Below are 16,280 nucleotides of genomic sequence, written 5' to 3' on the forward strand. Positions count from 1 at the left end.
TTTCCATAGACCACACGTTGCATACATAGTACTCTGAATCAACCGATCCACGCTGTTATCGCACATACATCCCACCCCATATGATGTGACATTATCGTTGACGAAGTAGGCCGGACTAGACTTTTTTTGTTGATCCTAAAAACTGTACATCACCGTTGTCAATGTAGACTGGACCTGACAAGATTTAAGTCATCTATGAACTGTCAGCGAAGGGTAGGTCGTTCTATGTAGATCTGTATTTGTGTAAATGCAAGGAAAAAAGTGAAATAATCACGTGTTGCCAAGAAATGTGAAGAAGTTGAGTTTCTCGTTTCGAGCTTGTTCTACTTATTCGTGAGTCATGTCTATGTCTGTTGCAAGCGATACTACGAAAAACTCGCCTGCCCCAACAATTTTCACCAGCAGCATCACATCCAGTGTCCTCGCTAACGGTTTTCCCGGATCTGGGGTGTTCTTGGAGTCAACTGCATTTTCTGATGAAGAAGTGTCATTAGAATCGCCTCGGTCCCCCTTCACGTCCACCCCTCCCTTCTTGCCTGCTCGTCCCTTGTTAGTGGATGTTCCACAATTCGTCCACAATGAACCAAGTGACCCGTTCAGCCCCATCATCACCATCATTGCGCAGAGCATCGAGGCTCATCGCATCGACGTTCTTTTCACACAGGCCCTCATTGGTTTGATCACCACACTTTGATCTAGCGCCACTTTGCAACACAGTGAACTCACAGCATCTCTAGTGTTAAGGGAGGAGCTCCGCGAAGTAGCGCAGAAGTATCAAAACCTCAAAGAAGTCTTCGATAGCGTATTGGCCAGTGGAGAGACGTCTATCTCACTTTCAAGGTAATGTTTTCCCAGGAGCCGTGCAGCTGTATTTGATGCTGATCATGAAACATCTTTTACCACCCCAGTGTCCTACCGGGTGCATGTATCATACCAGGCACGTCCATTTCACAAGTTTCGCTCCCACCTTGCGCCTCGTCCATATCACCTGGTTGTGCCAGGGAGGGTCCGGACCCTGCCCACCAGTGCAATCTGCGCAACGGTCTCTTCAAGACTTTCTTCCAACGTCTCGGTCACCTCTTTGGTACTGTACGAGATCGACGAAGTTATAACTGCTAATACGAAATTATCTGAGGTGCGTACAGTCTTTCAGTTACCGGAGTAATCTAATGTTGCGTTGTCTAGGAATGGCCCTTTTTGCATCGCGAACGGAATCATATGTACTATATATTGCTTTTGTCACTTGACCGTTGCACAATTCACTATTTGTCGACATGCTATTGTACGCTATGTTGTCCACTTGCTATCATCACCTACTTACTTTGCTTGCTTATCGCCATCCTATATCTCATCTCTACAATTGCTATCTCGTCCAACGTGTGCTTCAAAATAGAACATCATATTCATTTTGCTCGCCCAACAAATTTAAGGGCTCTTTGACCAAGATGACGTTGGGCATCAATTTGACATCACCTGGTCTACAAACACTGATATGGTGCATATTTCGGGGGGGTTAGCAGAAGGCAGTGACTTGAGGCGTGTGGAGTGGGCGAAGAAGCCCCATCAATGGCTGATGTACGCAGGTGGGGCACGACCGTGACCGCAACGCTACCTCCAGTCACCAACATCGACGAATCGTCAAAAGAGCCCAAGAACAAGCCGACACATGTCTAGCTTGCTCAATGCTAGGTAACTGCCCTATGCTACGGGAGGGTGCCAAAATAAAAGCAAATTGATATGATTCAAAACATATCGTCTACGGCCCAGGATGTACTCATCCGCCTCCCATTCACATACCATCATTCTTTTCCTTTCCTTCATGTCGTTAGGGTCATTCTCTGAACTGAATCGCTGCCAGAATATTTGCGCGAGTGCTGTCGACAATGCTGGTATAGACCCCGCCCTCCAAACGAAGACACCATCAACGATCAAAACGATCCACAAAAGATGAGAATACGTACTGTTCTCTTCTTCTTGTCACATCGCTTTCTCTTCTCCCACTCCGTTTGCATTCTTGTTCATATTCACACTCCACCCTACGACGTTGTGGTGCTGGGCCTGGGGTCCTAGATGCGGCGCAGGAGTGCGCCGAATGCCTCAGTGATTGCCCCGTGCATCTCGAGCAGGTTGTCCGTGTTCAGTTCCTTCTTGTGGACACCACACAGGAAGTACTCCGTGAGCTCCTGCTGATGCGCGAAGCACTGCAGCACAGAGTTCATAAAGCATGTGTTTCATACTCGCGAAAACGCGGGAGGATGCCGGTGTTGTTCACGAGGCTGACGTCCTTCTCAGCCAGCGGACCGTCTTTTTCCTTTGCCTTATCCTTGCTAGCGGACTCTCGCAAACGCTAAGGAAGTAATTCAATGTCATCGGTCCCTACATCGCCTAAGCGCAAACATACACCAATGGTCCTTGATCCCGTTGATGAATACATGGAGACGCAAGAAGAACTCCAGATCGTGTTAGATTCCCAGACAGACCCTCGAGAGCAATGGTCATGGGGGTGACGAGAGTGCTGGGGAGTGGAGGCTATCCATGGCACCTGTGTTGTCTCAAACTTGGAATTAAGTGAAAGAACGCGCAGACTACTCCCAACAGCATCAGCGGGTCTTGAGAAGAGCCTTGGGGTCTTGGAAGGTCAAGCGACAGTCAGAGAACCCCTGGCCCCTAGCCAAACTCGGTCTGCATTTCCTTACAAATCAAGACTTGTGTGGACTGATCCGCACAACGTTCAACATATACATGTAAATTACGGATGGAATTCCTTGCTTTCCAATCGTTTTCTCGAATCACAGCCAAAACTCAAATACCCCAGGCAAATTTTCGATGAATCAACCACAACTCCGGCAATTAAAATTTGGTTGCTTTGTGTGATATTGGAAACTCACCTTTGTTCACTTTAGTTCTTTGTATACAGGCCGCTTTAAAATCTGGATTCTACAGAAATGACTTTGCCGCTCCTTCCATCGTTCCAGTCTCCTTTTCCTTACTCTTTCCTGTCTTACAATGCCGTCCACTGCTTTGGTCCTGAGGCGATCACCAAGGTTCCACAAGCTTCGACGTTCTCTACGACTTGGTACCCTTCTACCGGTAAGTAGCTTATACTTGACACTCAGCTGCCTCCGGCTCATTGTTTGACAGATGAAGGCTCTCTCCCGAGCCAGTCCACTAAGGCCAGTCGCTCGTGCGACACCTAAGCGCTTGCCAGTACGCAAAGTGGCACGTGCAATGCCAAAGCGCTTGCCAGCACGCAAGCGATACTCAACCGAAAGCATTGATGGCCGCCAGTCTGACCATGCCGTATCCGACAACGGGTCAACCGCCATCGCCCAGCCCCATGTTAATGGAGCCATTCACCGCTGTCAGGCGCCTCACAAAGCTACAGATGAAGATGGAGACAACAGCGGTGACAATAGCGAGAGCGAGGAGGTGATGCATAACAAAACCGAGATCGACGACAGCGTCAAGAGCGAGGAGGAGATAGAATTTAACACCATTGAGCAGGTACTTGCCGTTCTGTATTGCGATTGATTGAGCACCTGACGATCCACCACATCTTCGGTTGGACCCCAGGTGGAATCAGGTGGGTGGGTGGCATTCACCTGGTGTTCACCTGGACTCACCTGGCATTCAAGTGGCAAAAAGGTGGATTTTGGTTTGGCTGTAATGGCCCAGAAATGCCACTTTTTTACCACTTTTGGCCACTTTTTTACCAGGTGGACACCAGGTGAGCCATACTGGATGAGTGGTATCCATGTGATGTCCATGTGGTATTCACTTGAATTTCCACCTGAACACCACATGAATGCCACCCATATACCAGGTAGACAAAGTGCTAGTATTGAGGTGGGGTTCATCTGGCATTCATGTGGATATCACATGGCAATGTCATGGCCAATATGTTATTTTGTAGTGCTGTTATGATTTTATCTTATTTTATTGTATTTTCTATGATTTTCTATGAATTTTTAGCAATTTATTTGAGTTTCTTTGGAATTTTCTGGTGTAATTTCCGCTTTGGGACAGCCAGAAATGGATTAGCAACAGTTATCTAAAGATAAGTCATTTTCCTCGGACGGGCGCTTATTTGGCGCTTATTGACGATTATTAATATTCTTTTTCTTTTTCTTTTTCTTTTTGTGGACGGGCGCCTATTTTCGGCAATCAGCGCGACGCCACGCACATGTGACTGCCGTGCCACGCTGGCACACGACACCTCTTCTTCTCAACCACCACCATCCCCAATCCCCCTGCCTTCCCCCCAACAACCCACCATAGCAATATGCCCCCACGCAAGCCCACTTCGACACAGCGCAAGAACAAGGAGGAGGGGACCACAATGTGAGTGTGTCCCCCAGTTTTTTCTGTTTTTTTCACTGACACTGCCCCCACTTGTGTCCCATGCCCTATGCCCACATCCCCCACTTTCACACCACCCACGCCTTTGCCCTTGCCCGGACGCTCGACGCCCCCACGCATCCCCACACCCGTGTTTTCAACGACAACGACGACGATGCCCCCCACACATCTCCACACCCCCCGTTCTCGACGATGCCCCCCACGCACGCCCGCACCCCGTTCTCGACGATGACGCACCCCACGCACCCCGTTCTCGACGACGACGCACCCCGCACCCCGTTCTCGATGATGACACCCCCCACGTATCCACACATCCCCGTTCTCAACGACGACGCATTCCCACACCCCCGTTCTCGATGACGACGCCCCCCCACGCACGACCGCACCCTGTTCTCGACGACGACGCACCCCGCACCCTGTTCTCGACGATGACGCCCCCTGCGTATCCACACACCCCTGTTCTCGACGTCGCCAACAATGATGCACGCCCGCACCCCATTCTCGACGATGCCCCCCACGCACGCCTGCACCCTGTTCTCGATGACGACACACCCCCACACCCTTACACCTCACCCCTACCCCCTGTCTACCCCTGGCCCCTGGTCATCAACATGTACCCCTGATCCCCCCTTGGCCCCCATCCACAGGGCTTCTACCAAGCCCAGGTCCACCAGGTCTGCAACCAAGGCCATGCAGCGGGAGCTCATGTGAGTTTGTCATTGCCAGTAGTGTACCAGTAGTCAGTAGTCATACATCATGAGTAGTAGATAGAATAAATATAAATAAATCCTTTTAAATCTCAAATAAATCAACAATCAATTACTTGTCTGATAGTGTGGACATCCCTGTAACCAAGAAGAAACAAACCAAGGCTAAGAAGAACAAGAATATGTGAGTTACTGCCTGTATCCCTCTGTTTGCTTATGCTCATTGTCCATAGCACCTCTGCCGACCGTGATGCAGCTGATGAAGAAGCTAATGAGACTACGGTAGAGAATTTGACTGCGTAAGTCTTTGCTTGTCATTACTTGTGATTGTACAACTCATCTTTTTGCACCAGTACTGCTAGGACACTTCAGGAGAGTGGTGCTCCGCTTGCACCACCTGCTCGTCAAGTTGGGACTGGAGTCACCTTGGCTCCAATCACTCCGAGCATCACCACCTCTCGCATCAGGCATGAAGAGCCAGAGGATGTCCCCCAGATCGCCACCAAGGACAAGGGAAAAGGTAGAGACCTTACCAATCTGGGTTCGCTGGATGCAGAGGAGGAGAAAGATGAAGGAGAAGATGCAGAGGCTGAGAAGTCTGATGAAGAGGGTGACGAGGAGAAAGATGCTGATGCTGGTAGCAATGGCGATGAAGATGGTGAGCCGAAGAAGACTGACAATGAGGACGACAATGAGGACAATTCCGCTGAGGTGCCCATGCCTGCTGACTTGTCAGACAATGACGACGACACCATGGAGGTTGACCCCACCACTCCCAAGCGCCCTGCCACCCCCGCCAAACCCACCACTGCCTCCAAGCGCAGAGCCAGCACTTCACCCACCACCGCTCGTCAGATGGGTAAGGGTGTACGCAAGGACATCACCCATGCTAGTGCTTCCTCTCACCGAGCTCCCCCCTCTCCTACATCTGATGACCTTGACGATTTGCAAGGCGCATCCCATACTATGGGTGGCTTTGCTAGAGGCAAGGCCATGGGTGTTGCCTTGAACATGGCTGACTTTGGTGAGTTCTCTTTTTCTCTACAAGTCCAATTCTGACTTGATATCCAGACACCAACGAGGAGTCTGATGCCCCGCCTGTCATGGGCATGCTCCTTGTCTTCAAGGATGGGGCTTCGCCTCTGGAGGGTGCCAGGCCTGTTGGGGTTAAAGTCCCCATCAAGAACACTCTGGGGCCTGTCCTCACTGCTGCTGCCAAGAAGATGGTGGCTCTTACTAGTAAGTTCTTTCTTTTTGCTTCGCGTTTTTTTACTCATTGCTTGTCATCAGACTCTGACATCCTGCTCTGGGATGCAGAGGACCACTTCTGGGAAGCCAAGGGGCCTTATGCCACTGCTGTCAGGGACAATGAGGCTGTCATCTGGGATGACAAGAACAAGCTCAGAATTGGAATTGTATTGTAAGGGTTGAACCCTTTCGTTCCGTGCAGTCCGACCTCTCCTATCCCCTATCGACCCCTCTCCGACTCCTCGGATGTACTCGCACATGACTCGGACGTCACGAACCCGTACCGGACACACGTGATAACAGATCAGACACCGCGGATCATTGTTTCGTATCTTTTGCTTTCAGACTCTAATACTTGGACTATACTAGCACCATCACTCGTTCCTGGTGCCTTTTCGTTTCAGACTTTTCCTTCATCTGACATTTTTCGTAGCTACAAAAGCCTCCTGTACTCGTAGTTAGAAGAATAAGATTTGTTTCCGCCCCACATCGAGTCAGAATCTAAGTCGTCCGAGAAGCTTTCCTCCTCCGTTGTCAGAGTTCGCCGTCATCCGAGTCCGAGTTCGATCCGAAGCCAGTTCTCCTGCCATCCTTATCATTCTCCTGCCGTCCTCATCATACTATCCGAAGCCGAAGTTGTTTGTTCCGCGTCCGAGCGCGTCCGAAGCCATCCAAAGCATCCGAAGTTTCCTAGTCGTTGTTTTCACTCTCGGACTCATCGTTTATCACACTTAGTTCATTCGGGTGTCGCACGGACTTGTCCTGCCAGAGGCGGACCCTCACATTTCATTTGACTATACTACTAGTCTACGTGTATATTCACTACTACAGTATGTAAATTCCAACTTGACTTTTAAAAAATTCTAACTTTGTTACAGCAACCATCTGAGCTTGGTGTCTCCTACCTTCCGCCTCCCTCTCCTTCCATCAACTCCTCGGCTGCCCCCTCTGCAGTCTCCTCCATCACCCCCTCTGCCTCTGTCTCTGTTGCCGGCACCCTTGATATCGCTGTCAACCCTCTCACTGCTGCCTTCCGTGACGAACCCCTCCTTTTGCAAATTGCAACTCGCATGGGGGTACCCTACCACATGACGAACCATGGAGCTGCTTCAGCCCCTGGGCTTCCTTCGCTCAGGTCTATGTATGCTCGGATTCAGCTTGCCAAGGAGGCCAAAGAGAAGTGGGACAGCTTGACAACTCCATGGACAGGAGGTAATGTTTCGGAGAAGACCCTTTGTTCTATCTTCGTTGGCAAGACCAATTTTAACACTTACACCGCCCTCTTTGACCACTCCGTCTTCTTTCCCATCATCATGGACATGTTGCGCAACCCCAAGTACGACGTCACCTCCAGTGCTCACACTATGCTCTGGGGAGCTCGTAAGCCTGGTAAGGACACTTTGGCCAAGGTTCTGGACGAGTTGGAGGCAGAGAAGAAGGCAGAGGAGGCAAAGAAAGCCAGAGATGCAAAGAAGAAGGCTGCAGCTAAGAAGGCTACAAAGTAGGTAGCTATTCTTTGTATTAGTTGAAATGCAACAGTCATTTTACTGGCTCTTTTTCGTCTGAACTTCAATGAATTTCAACAAATACTGACTTGCCCAGTTTCTGTTTACAGGCCTTCTGGATGATCTTATCCCTCTTCCTCTTGCTGGGACTCCTTCCATGTGCTGCTGCAGCCCCTCTGGAAGATTCGTTTCCTGACATCCGGTTTGCTGACTTTGCCAAAGTTGTCAAGCTGACCTTTGGTGAGAACATTACTCTTGCCACAGTTCTGATGCTCCTCTTCAGCATCACCAGCAACACCGACATTCTCAACTTGCATGGACAACAGAAGGCTGTAGATAGTAACAACCAGGTGGTCACCAGCTGGATGGCTGCCTTTGTCCGTGCCATCAAAGACAAGCTTCAGGTTGATGTCTCTAACATCCCTGATGACTCTGATGATGATGCTGGTGCTGGAGACAACAACTCCAACTCTGGATCCTCTGAGGACAACATGGATGCCTCTGATGGCAATTCCATCTCAGGATCTGATGACGACATGAACTCCTCTGGCTCTGGCTCCTCTGGCTCTTCTGACACTTCTGTGAGTGCTGAGACCATCTTCGACACCCTCTTCCTGCCTGGAGACAACCACAAATCGTGTACTGCAAAGAGTCAGACCACCATACTTGGTAAAAAAACTCGACTCTCTCTGTCAATTTCTGGATCTCTACACGCATAATGATAAACACCAACTACGTCGCAAACTCCTGCCCATTTCCACTTCCTCTATCCAGCCTATCATCCTCATCACCCCTCCTGTCATGGGCTGCTCTAGTGCTGGCTGTCATGGCCATGGTCTCACTCAATACCTCCGCGACCGTGATATCTCCAAAGTCACTTTGCTTCGTGGAAGTGAGTGCTTTGAGAAGGTTCCGGTATTGGCTGGTAGATGTCCCAAGTGCTCCACTATGTTCTGGGCAGACCACGAGAGCTTCATTGACAACAACCGACAACTCGCCCTCTATCTTCCCAATGCCAAGTACCTCAAAGTCGGAAAGCAGGTCTGGGTGGATTGCATTGTCTCCAAGGCAATTGTGAATGCCAACTACAGCTTTCATGCCTCAACTGCAGCAATAACGGAGTTCTGGAACTACTCGTTTGTCCAGCCCAGTGGTGCTTCATTCACCCTCACTCACAGACAAGTCTGGAAAGCCTTTGTTGTGGAGTCTATCCGCCTTCTTGCAGGGTTCAGCAACTCCACCATGATCTTCATGGACAATCTGAAGATCAGTGAGCTTGTCGCCGCTGCCTACTTGTACCTTGGAGATGGGGGGATCATCCGCAGCGCAGTTGGGCATTCATGCGATGAGTGCTGTCATGCATTCAAAGATGTGGCTGATGTCATTCCCAACCAGGATGACAATCCCGCTGCTCTTGCTGGTCATGATGAAAATCGTGATGTGCCTGAGTATGCAGGACCTGCTGTGGCAGCAGCTGTTGCAGATGCTGAGGCTATGGATGTTGACAATGTCCCAGCCAATGATGCATCTGAACCTGCTGGAGGTGTTGCACTTCACACAAATGCAGATGTCCGCATGGTTGTCATTGATGGGATTGTCATGGGGCCTCGACATTGTGCTATTGCAGGTTGTGAGGCAGGGCTGCTCAATGCTCAGACTGGAGTGTTCTGTCAAGAGCATGAGGAGGAGACGGAGGACCATTGCCATATGAAGGGGTGCAACAAGAACAAGGTTGGTCGTACTCAGGCATGTGAAGATCACCAGGAGCAGTGGAGGACATTCCGTGGACGCTATGCCAACACCTCACTTCTTGGAGTGCAGCGGATATTGAGGAGAGCTCAGAAGGAGAGGCAGGAGTGGCTACCTCGTGCTGCAGGGGCAGAGGAGCTTGAACATGACAACCTGGAGGAGCAAGAGGTTGAAGAGGTCAGTGGCACCAAGTACAACAACTACTTCTCTGCTCCTAGGTTCTACTGTGTGGAGACCATCTGTGCTCCATGTGGTGTGGTGATTGCCTGGCGCAAGTTTGCCAAGGCTGAAGGGGTGGCCAAGATTCTTCGCTTCCTTGACGATGTCTATGAAGACCCCAACTTCCGACCCAGCTACATTGCTATTGACAAGGGGTGTGCCTTGCTCAAGCACATTGTCAAGCAGCATCACTGGCCTGCTTGGGAACCCACCACTCGGATCATTGTCGACTCCTACCACTACATCAACCATCGTGTCACTGACTACCTCTGTCGGACTTGGTGCAATCCTGCACCTCTAAATGGTGCTGCTCCAAACCTGGTAGTGGTTGATGAAGACAAGGAGGGGAGGCCTTACTACAAGAGGGCCTTCAATACTCAGGTAAGTGATCATACTACTCAGTTGCTTGTACTTGTCTGATTTGCTTGTACCTAGGCTTGTGAGCAACTCAATGCATGGTTGGGTGGGTTTCAGACAGTCCTCAACCGGATGACTGTCAGCAACTTTGACTTCACCATGCATGTATTGCTGTTCCTGCATACCCAACGAGTCATTGCCAGGCAGCAGGAGAAGAAAAATAAGAAGGCAGCAGGAATAGAAGAGGTGGTTGAGGATGAGGAAAGTGATGATGAGGATATTATTGAGTATTAGATAAATGGACTTCACCTGTGGTCCATCTGGCATTCATCTGATATCTACTTGATACTTACATGACTTCCAAGTGGTATCCAGGCGGACACCACATGGTTTTCACATCTTGATGAATGCCAGCTGATACTCAACCGAATACCACTTGGACATCAGATAAACACCACTTTGGACTTGTACTGTTTCACCAAGATGTTCACCTGGTTATCTTCTGGCACTCACCTGATATCCACTCACATGTATGCCACTTGGGAGCCACATGGACACCATATGACTGTCATCCATGACTAGTTACATGGATGTGTTTATGTTTACTGAGACGTCCACCTTATTACCTGGTAATAAGGTGGTATCCAAGTGATCACCACCTATCTAACATCTGAATATCACCTGGAAACCACCCATCTGGGGATCAACTGGTATTCATGTGGCATTCATCTGAATATTGTCTGGGTGCCACATTTAGACCAGATGAACACCAGTTGGTAGTCACATGAATATCAGGTTGTACTTGAATTTTGTCAAAACTCAGTCATATCACACAAACACCACCTGGATACCAAGTGGTAGCTAGATGGTCAATGTATGGTTCTTACACAGTCCACATGAATGCCATGTGGATATCAGATGAACACCATCCAACTGCCATCTAAGACTTGTGTAATGTTGTAAATTGACAATCCACATGGACACCACCTGGTAATCACCTGAACACCACCTGAACTTGTATCTTAGTTACTTTGAACAATATACTCATGTAGTCACTCTTTCACCACCTAGATACCACCTGGTGTTCACATGGACAACATTCAATATCTGAAGTGGTATCCAGGTGGTCACCAGGTGGTAAAAGAGTGGACAAAAATGAATTGAAGTGAACTTGCATGGAAAAAGTGGTGATCAGGTGGCATCCATGTGGTAAAAAACTGATCGGAAATGGGCTGGCTGGGACCACCTGGGGACCACCTGGGGTTCATCTGGAGATGTGGTGGACCGCCAGATATACGTCCAGGGGTGGTGCCAGACCGGCCTGCAAAGTCATCATGGAGTCTTCAGAGTCGTCGCAGGACTGCGCTGGGGTGCTGTTATGCAATTGTGCCAGGTCCGATGGCTGTTGGGGTGCATCCAGGGCGTTTGGTGAGTCCGCTTGGCCGTATGCTTCAGGATCAGGTCGCTGACCACAATTTACTTCTGTTTCGCTAGCGTTTTCAGAGTCGTCATCATCATCGTCATTTCCCGAGTCCACAATCTCCGTGTCAAACCACTCGCCATGTTCTTCCTCTTCCTCGTCTGCCTCCGAGTCCACCATTTTGTCATCACCCCACTTTTGACCCTCCATCGTTGTTCCACAACCCGGACTATGCACAGAATAGTTAGCTATAAACATGCCAATCAATTACTTCGTTGCTCACCTCAATGCTCGTCTTGTGGTATGCGCATCGGAGACAGTCAGTATCATCGGCGGTTTCGCGCGGCGTCGCAACTTCCGTTGCTTGTTCCGATTTTTCCATATTCCGTATAAAAGCTCTTTCTCCGTCTCAGAGACAAACCATAGTGATCTGAGTGGCTCCAGGACAACTGCTGGATGCTTCTCCCGGAGGTGGAACAGTAGGTTGTAACGCCAGATCGCTGGGGCGTTGGTGGGGCATTTTGGGCAGTGGAGGGGTACATTGGAGCATGGCGCCGCGGCATCAGACTTCGCTGCTTTGGAATAGCGGAAAGGCATTAGGTTCGTGCAGCTCGATTTGTCGTGATCGACTGTGGGAGAAGCACCGGCGCCCTTGCCTTTCCGAAGGTAGAAGACACAGACATGCGGCCTCAGGCAGAGTCCGCAAGGCTGCGCTGACGCGTTGATCTTTGGGTTGAAATGGATGTGTGCGGCGTTATGCTCCAATATCCTTGGCGCTGAGTCTGGTAACTTGACGGAGGGACTGCAGTATGTGCATTTCCTCTCGTTGCTATCCTCGTGCCCCATCTCACCGATATTTTCACATAGAAAGCAAGCTTTCCCTGTGCGCTCTCTATATGGAAACTCGCTAGAAACGGGCACAGTTGGCACTGCCGTTTCTAGGTCTCTGCGGCTGGCGAGAATCGCGAATAGCTGCATCCCCATCCCGATCAAAGTCTTGCTATCAAAGAGGTACAGCGGTACTCTGTCGGACGGCTCCGTTAACTCGGTATCGATTGGTTGTGCCAGGGCGCCTGGAGCTCGGTACTCAGTGCCACGCCGGGATGACCATCACCAGTCGTTAAGCAAGGTAGGATCATCATCTGACATCGTAGGAGTCAGGAAAAGTAACTGAAATGACACGAATGCAGACGATTCAGATGCAAAGTTCACGGGAAGTTCTTGAACATGTTTGCCATTGAATGTGATGTCGGTAACCTCGCCAATACCAACAAAGTAACGGTTGTCGCAGTGCATGAGAGTAACGATAGGAATGCCGAACGTGATGACATCATCAGACAATACAGGCTGGGTCTGGCTATCGTCAACCTGCAGATCGGTCGATGTCAAAACAGCATATCTTTGGCCATCAGCGACCCGCTTGAGCCGATCTCGCGAGCCTGGCTTTCGGAAGGTATTGAAGGCCTGTGTCAAATACTTCGCCTTTGACACGCGCTTGCCACCGATCTCGAAAAAAGCCGGTGCCATCCCCTGCGGTTCGTTCTCCACAGCAGCATCTTCAACATCCGGAGCTACGGAAGCAGCTGTTTGGGTAGTTACCGCGGTGCGCTCGAGGGTATCGTCGACATCATTGGTGTCGCGTCTAGCACAAATCAAGTCATTGCCAAGTGGCGAAGACAGGTCCGCCAAGCGTTCAGAAAGCCCACGAAGCATAACCGCCAAATCCGGATTATTGTCCTCCATCATCTGGCAGCCGAGTTTCCAACATGTTTGCAGAAGGACTTGCCGAACCCGTACATTGCCTCTCCACGACGCTGGATTGACATGATCCACATCCGAATGGATGTCAAAGCCGTCCTTGGATAAAACAGGTAGCTTGAGGCGGCGGGGTGCTCGATCCCATTCAGGGTGCTTCGCAAGGATGGTTGAGACTTCGGCTGTCCCTGTTAGCCTTGATCCAAGCTGGTAGGCATCTACATTTGCATCATTCCCAATCATTGTTCGAAGAATCCCAAAAAGGGTCTCCAAACGGTCTGTTCCGAGAAGGGTGATCCAGAATTGGCTATCCGGTGCGTCTACTTTGGCTTTGGCAACACAAAAGTATACATTTTTGACCATGATCATCATGTCGATGTAGAGCTGGGTAGGCATCAACTTCGTGACACCCTCGTTTTCGGATACCAAGGCGAGAAGTAGGTGTGCTGCCGCGCTCAAGTGGGTGAGCTGCTCGGAAAGGGACAAGTCGACACATATGTATGGAAGCATGACGTGACGAAATACCTGGCCTAGGGTACACAGGGCCTTTCGAGTGTCGTAAAACGAGGGGCTTGAACCGGGAGGAGGAGGAGGAAGTGACCAAATTTCGCGCAGGAGATCAAAGGCAAGCTTGACATCCTGTTTGTCTGCGGGGTTCAGCAGGTGGTTGATACGCCCGCCCGAGATCTTGTTGCTTTGCAACTGGTTTCTGATAACGGAAGGCCTGATATGGACTCCATGAACGGTAAGACCTTTCTCTCGAAGCAGTAGGTTTCGCAAGCGTTTAAACACATGCTTGTAATCCTTATCCGCCGTAATGTCATCATCTCCGACTTCAAGATTGAAAAATGGCAGCTGGCTGAGTAAGGGATAGAGTGGTGATGTGGGTTTTAAGGCATGCTTGAACGTTAAGCGGACCAATGCTTCTCCACGTCGTGATTCTCCGTCCGATGCAATTGAGATCGTTCGCAAGGATGTTGCTTGACTAGCATCAATGACATGCTGGATAAGCTGAGCATGTTCCAGCCCGGTTTCGCGTTTACACGAGCCAGATACAAGGACTGGACGAGCACCATAAAGACGGCCCTCCCCACTGAGAACCCCTATCGCACCAACAGTTGCCTGGTCACCACGTGAGAAACTTTACAGCCAAGATCATCGCCGCACTACACACCTCCGTTGCAAGGTGAACATCCCCTGCCTTGATGGCCTCGAAAAGCAGGTCAACCTCCTTCTCCGTGCACAGCTCCAAGCTCGTTTTCCAACCATGTTCCCGGCATACACCAGGCACCATGTTTGTCGCGTCCTCCCACTGTGGTCTCTCCTCCAGCTTCAACTCGTCAAACATGAGGACCTGAAAGACGACTTGCTTTTCCTCCATTGTCGCTCGCAGTGGATCAAAGCACGCTTTGATATTGGACTTGACTTCGATAGTCGTTGGGGTGGATGGGGAGACACGAATTGGAGCAACAATAGTTCGTCGTCGAAGAGTTTTTGGGGAAGGAAGCTGGAGTGAACGGTGTGCAATGCCAGCTACACGGTCTCCACCCAGTCTCCAAAATAACAAGCCCCGCAGCTTGTCCTCCTCAGTATAATTGCGAGGACGGTAAACCTTTTGTGCTGCTTTGTCGTACAACTCCAGCAGACCTCGAATTCCGTGTCCTCGAGCACTAGATATTGTGCCAGTGGTATACCACTAGTCATGGTACCACACAACCATTAGTACACCAATGTACCAAGTTGCCACTGGGTTCACCTACTGCATAAGGCAAGAGACCCTTATTGGGGAGTTCCAATTCCGCTGCCCAGCGCCCACCCCAAACTCACAGGTTGCCTAAAAGGGAGAATTATTCATATTTACTCATATTTAAATACTATGGCCGCAAAATGAATGGATTCCAATCAGACTAAGCAAAAATACATGTATATATCTAGGTTGGCGGCCCCTCAGGGGGGTGGAGAGGGTTGTATAGTTCGAGAAATTGAGGCACGCAGGCCCACCTCGCTTCAAAGCTCCCTGCTAAACGAGTCCTAATGTTGGCTTGCTGTCGCGCATAGGCATTCAATCCCTCCCTCAGGACCTCAGGACCAGGGATGCTTTCGTCGTCACAAATCTGGCCCTTCCACCACTCCGCTTGCCAGCGCAAGAAAGCCAATACACGCCGCATTTCCTCCTGCAGCAGCAACACCTCCTCACTCCATCTCAAGGCTCGAGCACGGCTCTTGCACCACTCAAGGCACAAGGAGCTGTGGAGTCCGTCGTCGCGCTCTTCGTTACCTGCCGTTCCTGCTGTTCTCCAAATCCACGAGATCGTGCGGTAACCTTCGCCGAGATTGTCAATATCCGCCACGCCGAGTCCGCGAATATCCTCAGTCTTCAGCTCCTGGAGCTCAGCGCGCCAGCTGTCGTCCTTGCCAAGAAATCGGGCCAGTACTGAGAGAGCCGCATGAGCAACGCGGTAGCGATGGGATGCTCTATCAATTTGGCCTTGGACGCGTGAGATGTTGCCCATTGATCGAGTGAGAGCGCGTTGGCCACGATCAAAGCGATCTTTGTAGTGGAAGACAGAGACCCGTAGATGAAGACCCACCCGTAGAGCATTAAGAGCGTCCAGGGCCTGCGCGTATCGTAATTGCCATTCGATCGCGCGCAGTTCCTCACTGCATCCAAGTGGTGTCCTGAAGGTAGATGGGAGACAGAGCCGAAGTCGAGCGACGTCCTCGGTGGGATTAGATGATGTTTCGTTGGCATCGTTTGCCTGCGTGACAATGCGAAACGCACTCGGACAGTATAGCTTCTGGACATCATGGAAGTTTGAAATTTTCATACGCAGAGTATTTGCACGATTGACGACTGCGAGACATTGTCGGTCGGTGGCGTGTTGGCCGAGTGATGCCACAGCTTCGAGGAGCTGGTGTCTGACGCAGATTTGAGTAGAGTAAATAGCGGATATGCCACTA

At 50.3% G+C, this 16,280-nt stretch overlaps 5 protein-coding genes across 5 annotated transcripts; 3 read left to right on the top strand and 2 right to left on the bottom strand.

Annotated features, from left to right (window-relative positions):
• Positions 1-340: 340 nt before the first annotated feature.
• Positions 341-844, top strand: PC9H_011465 (uncharacterized protein; the record flags this gene model as incomplete). Its single annotated transcript, XM_036780949.1, has 2 exons — positions 341-674; positions 738-844. 2 exons carry the CDS (start codon positions 341-343, stop codon positions 842-844), a joined length of 441 nt encoding a protein of 146 aa, XP_036626804.1.
• Positions 845-3,006: 2,162 nt separating this feature from the next.
• Positions 3,007-3,531, top strand: PC9H_011466 (uncharacterized protein; the record flags this gene model as incomplete). Its single annotated transcript, XM_036780950.1, has 2 exons — positions 3,007-3,090; positions 3,142-3,531. The coding sequence occupies 2 exons, from the start codon at positions 3,007-3,009 to the stop codon at positions 3,529-3,531; spliced, it is 474 nt and encodes a 157-aa protein (XP_036626805.1).
• Positions 3,532-4,787: 1,256 nt separating this feature from the next.
• Positions 4,788-8,538, top strand: PC9H_011467 (uncharacterized protein; the record flags this gene model as incomplete). Its single annotated transcript, XM_036780951.1, has 9 exons — positions 4,788-4,972; positions 5,007-5,066; positions 5,194-5,250; positions 5,300-5,365; positions 5,420-6,090; positions 6,138-6,305; positions 6,357-6,481; positions 7,193-7,815; positions 7,917-8,538. 9 exons carry the CDS (start codon positions 4,788-4,790, stop codon positions 8,536-8,538), a joined length of 2,577 nt encoding a protein of 858 aa, XP_036626806.1.
• A 2,870-nt stretch (positions 8,539-11,408) lies between these two features.
• On the bottom strand, positions 11,409-12,548 carry PC9H_011468 (uncharacterized protein; the record flags this gene model as incomplete). The annotated part of the gene is made up of 2 exons (XM_036780952.1): positions 11,409-11,793; positions 11,848-12,548. 2 exons carry the CDS (start codon positions 12,546-12,548, stop codon positions 11,409-11,411), a joined length of 1,086 nt encoding a protein of 361 aa, XP_036626807.1.
• Positions 12,549-12,674: 126 nt separating this feature from the next.
• Positions 12,675-14,700, bottom strand: PC9H_011469 (uncharacterized protein; the record flags this gene model as incomplete). Its single annotated transcript, XM_036780953.1, has 2 exons — positions 12,675-14,441; positions 14,494-14,700. The coding sequence occupies 2 exons, from the start codon at positions 14,698-14,700 to the stop codon at positions 12,675-12,677; spliced, it is 1,974 nt and encodes a 657-aa protein (XP_036626808.1).
• Positions 14,701-16,280: the final 1,580 nt, after the last annotated feature.

Source organism: Pleurotus ostreatus, assembly GCF_014466165.1.
Source record: "Pleurotus ostreatus strain PC9 chromosome Unknown scaffold_9, whole genome shotgun sequence".
Lineage (NCBI taxonomy): Eukaryota > Fungi > Basidiomycota > Agaricomycetes > Agaricales > Pleurotaceae > Pleurotus > Pleurotus ostreatus.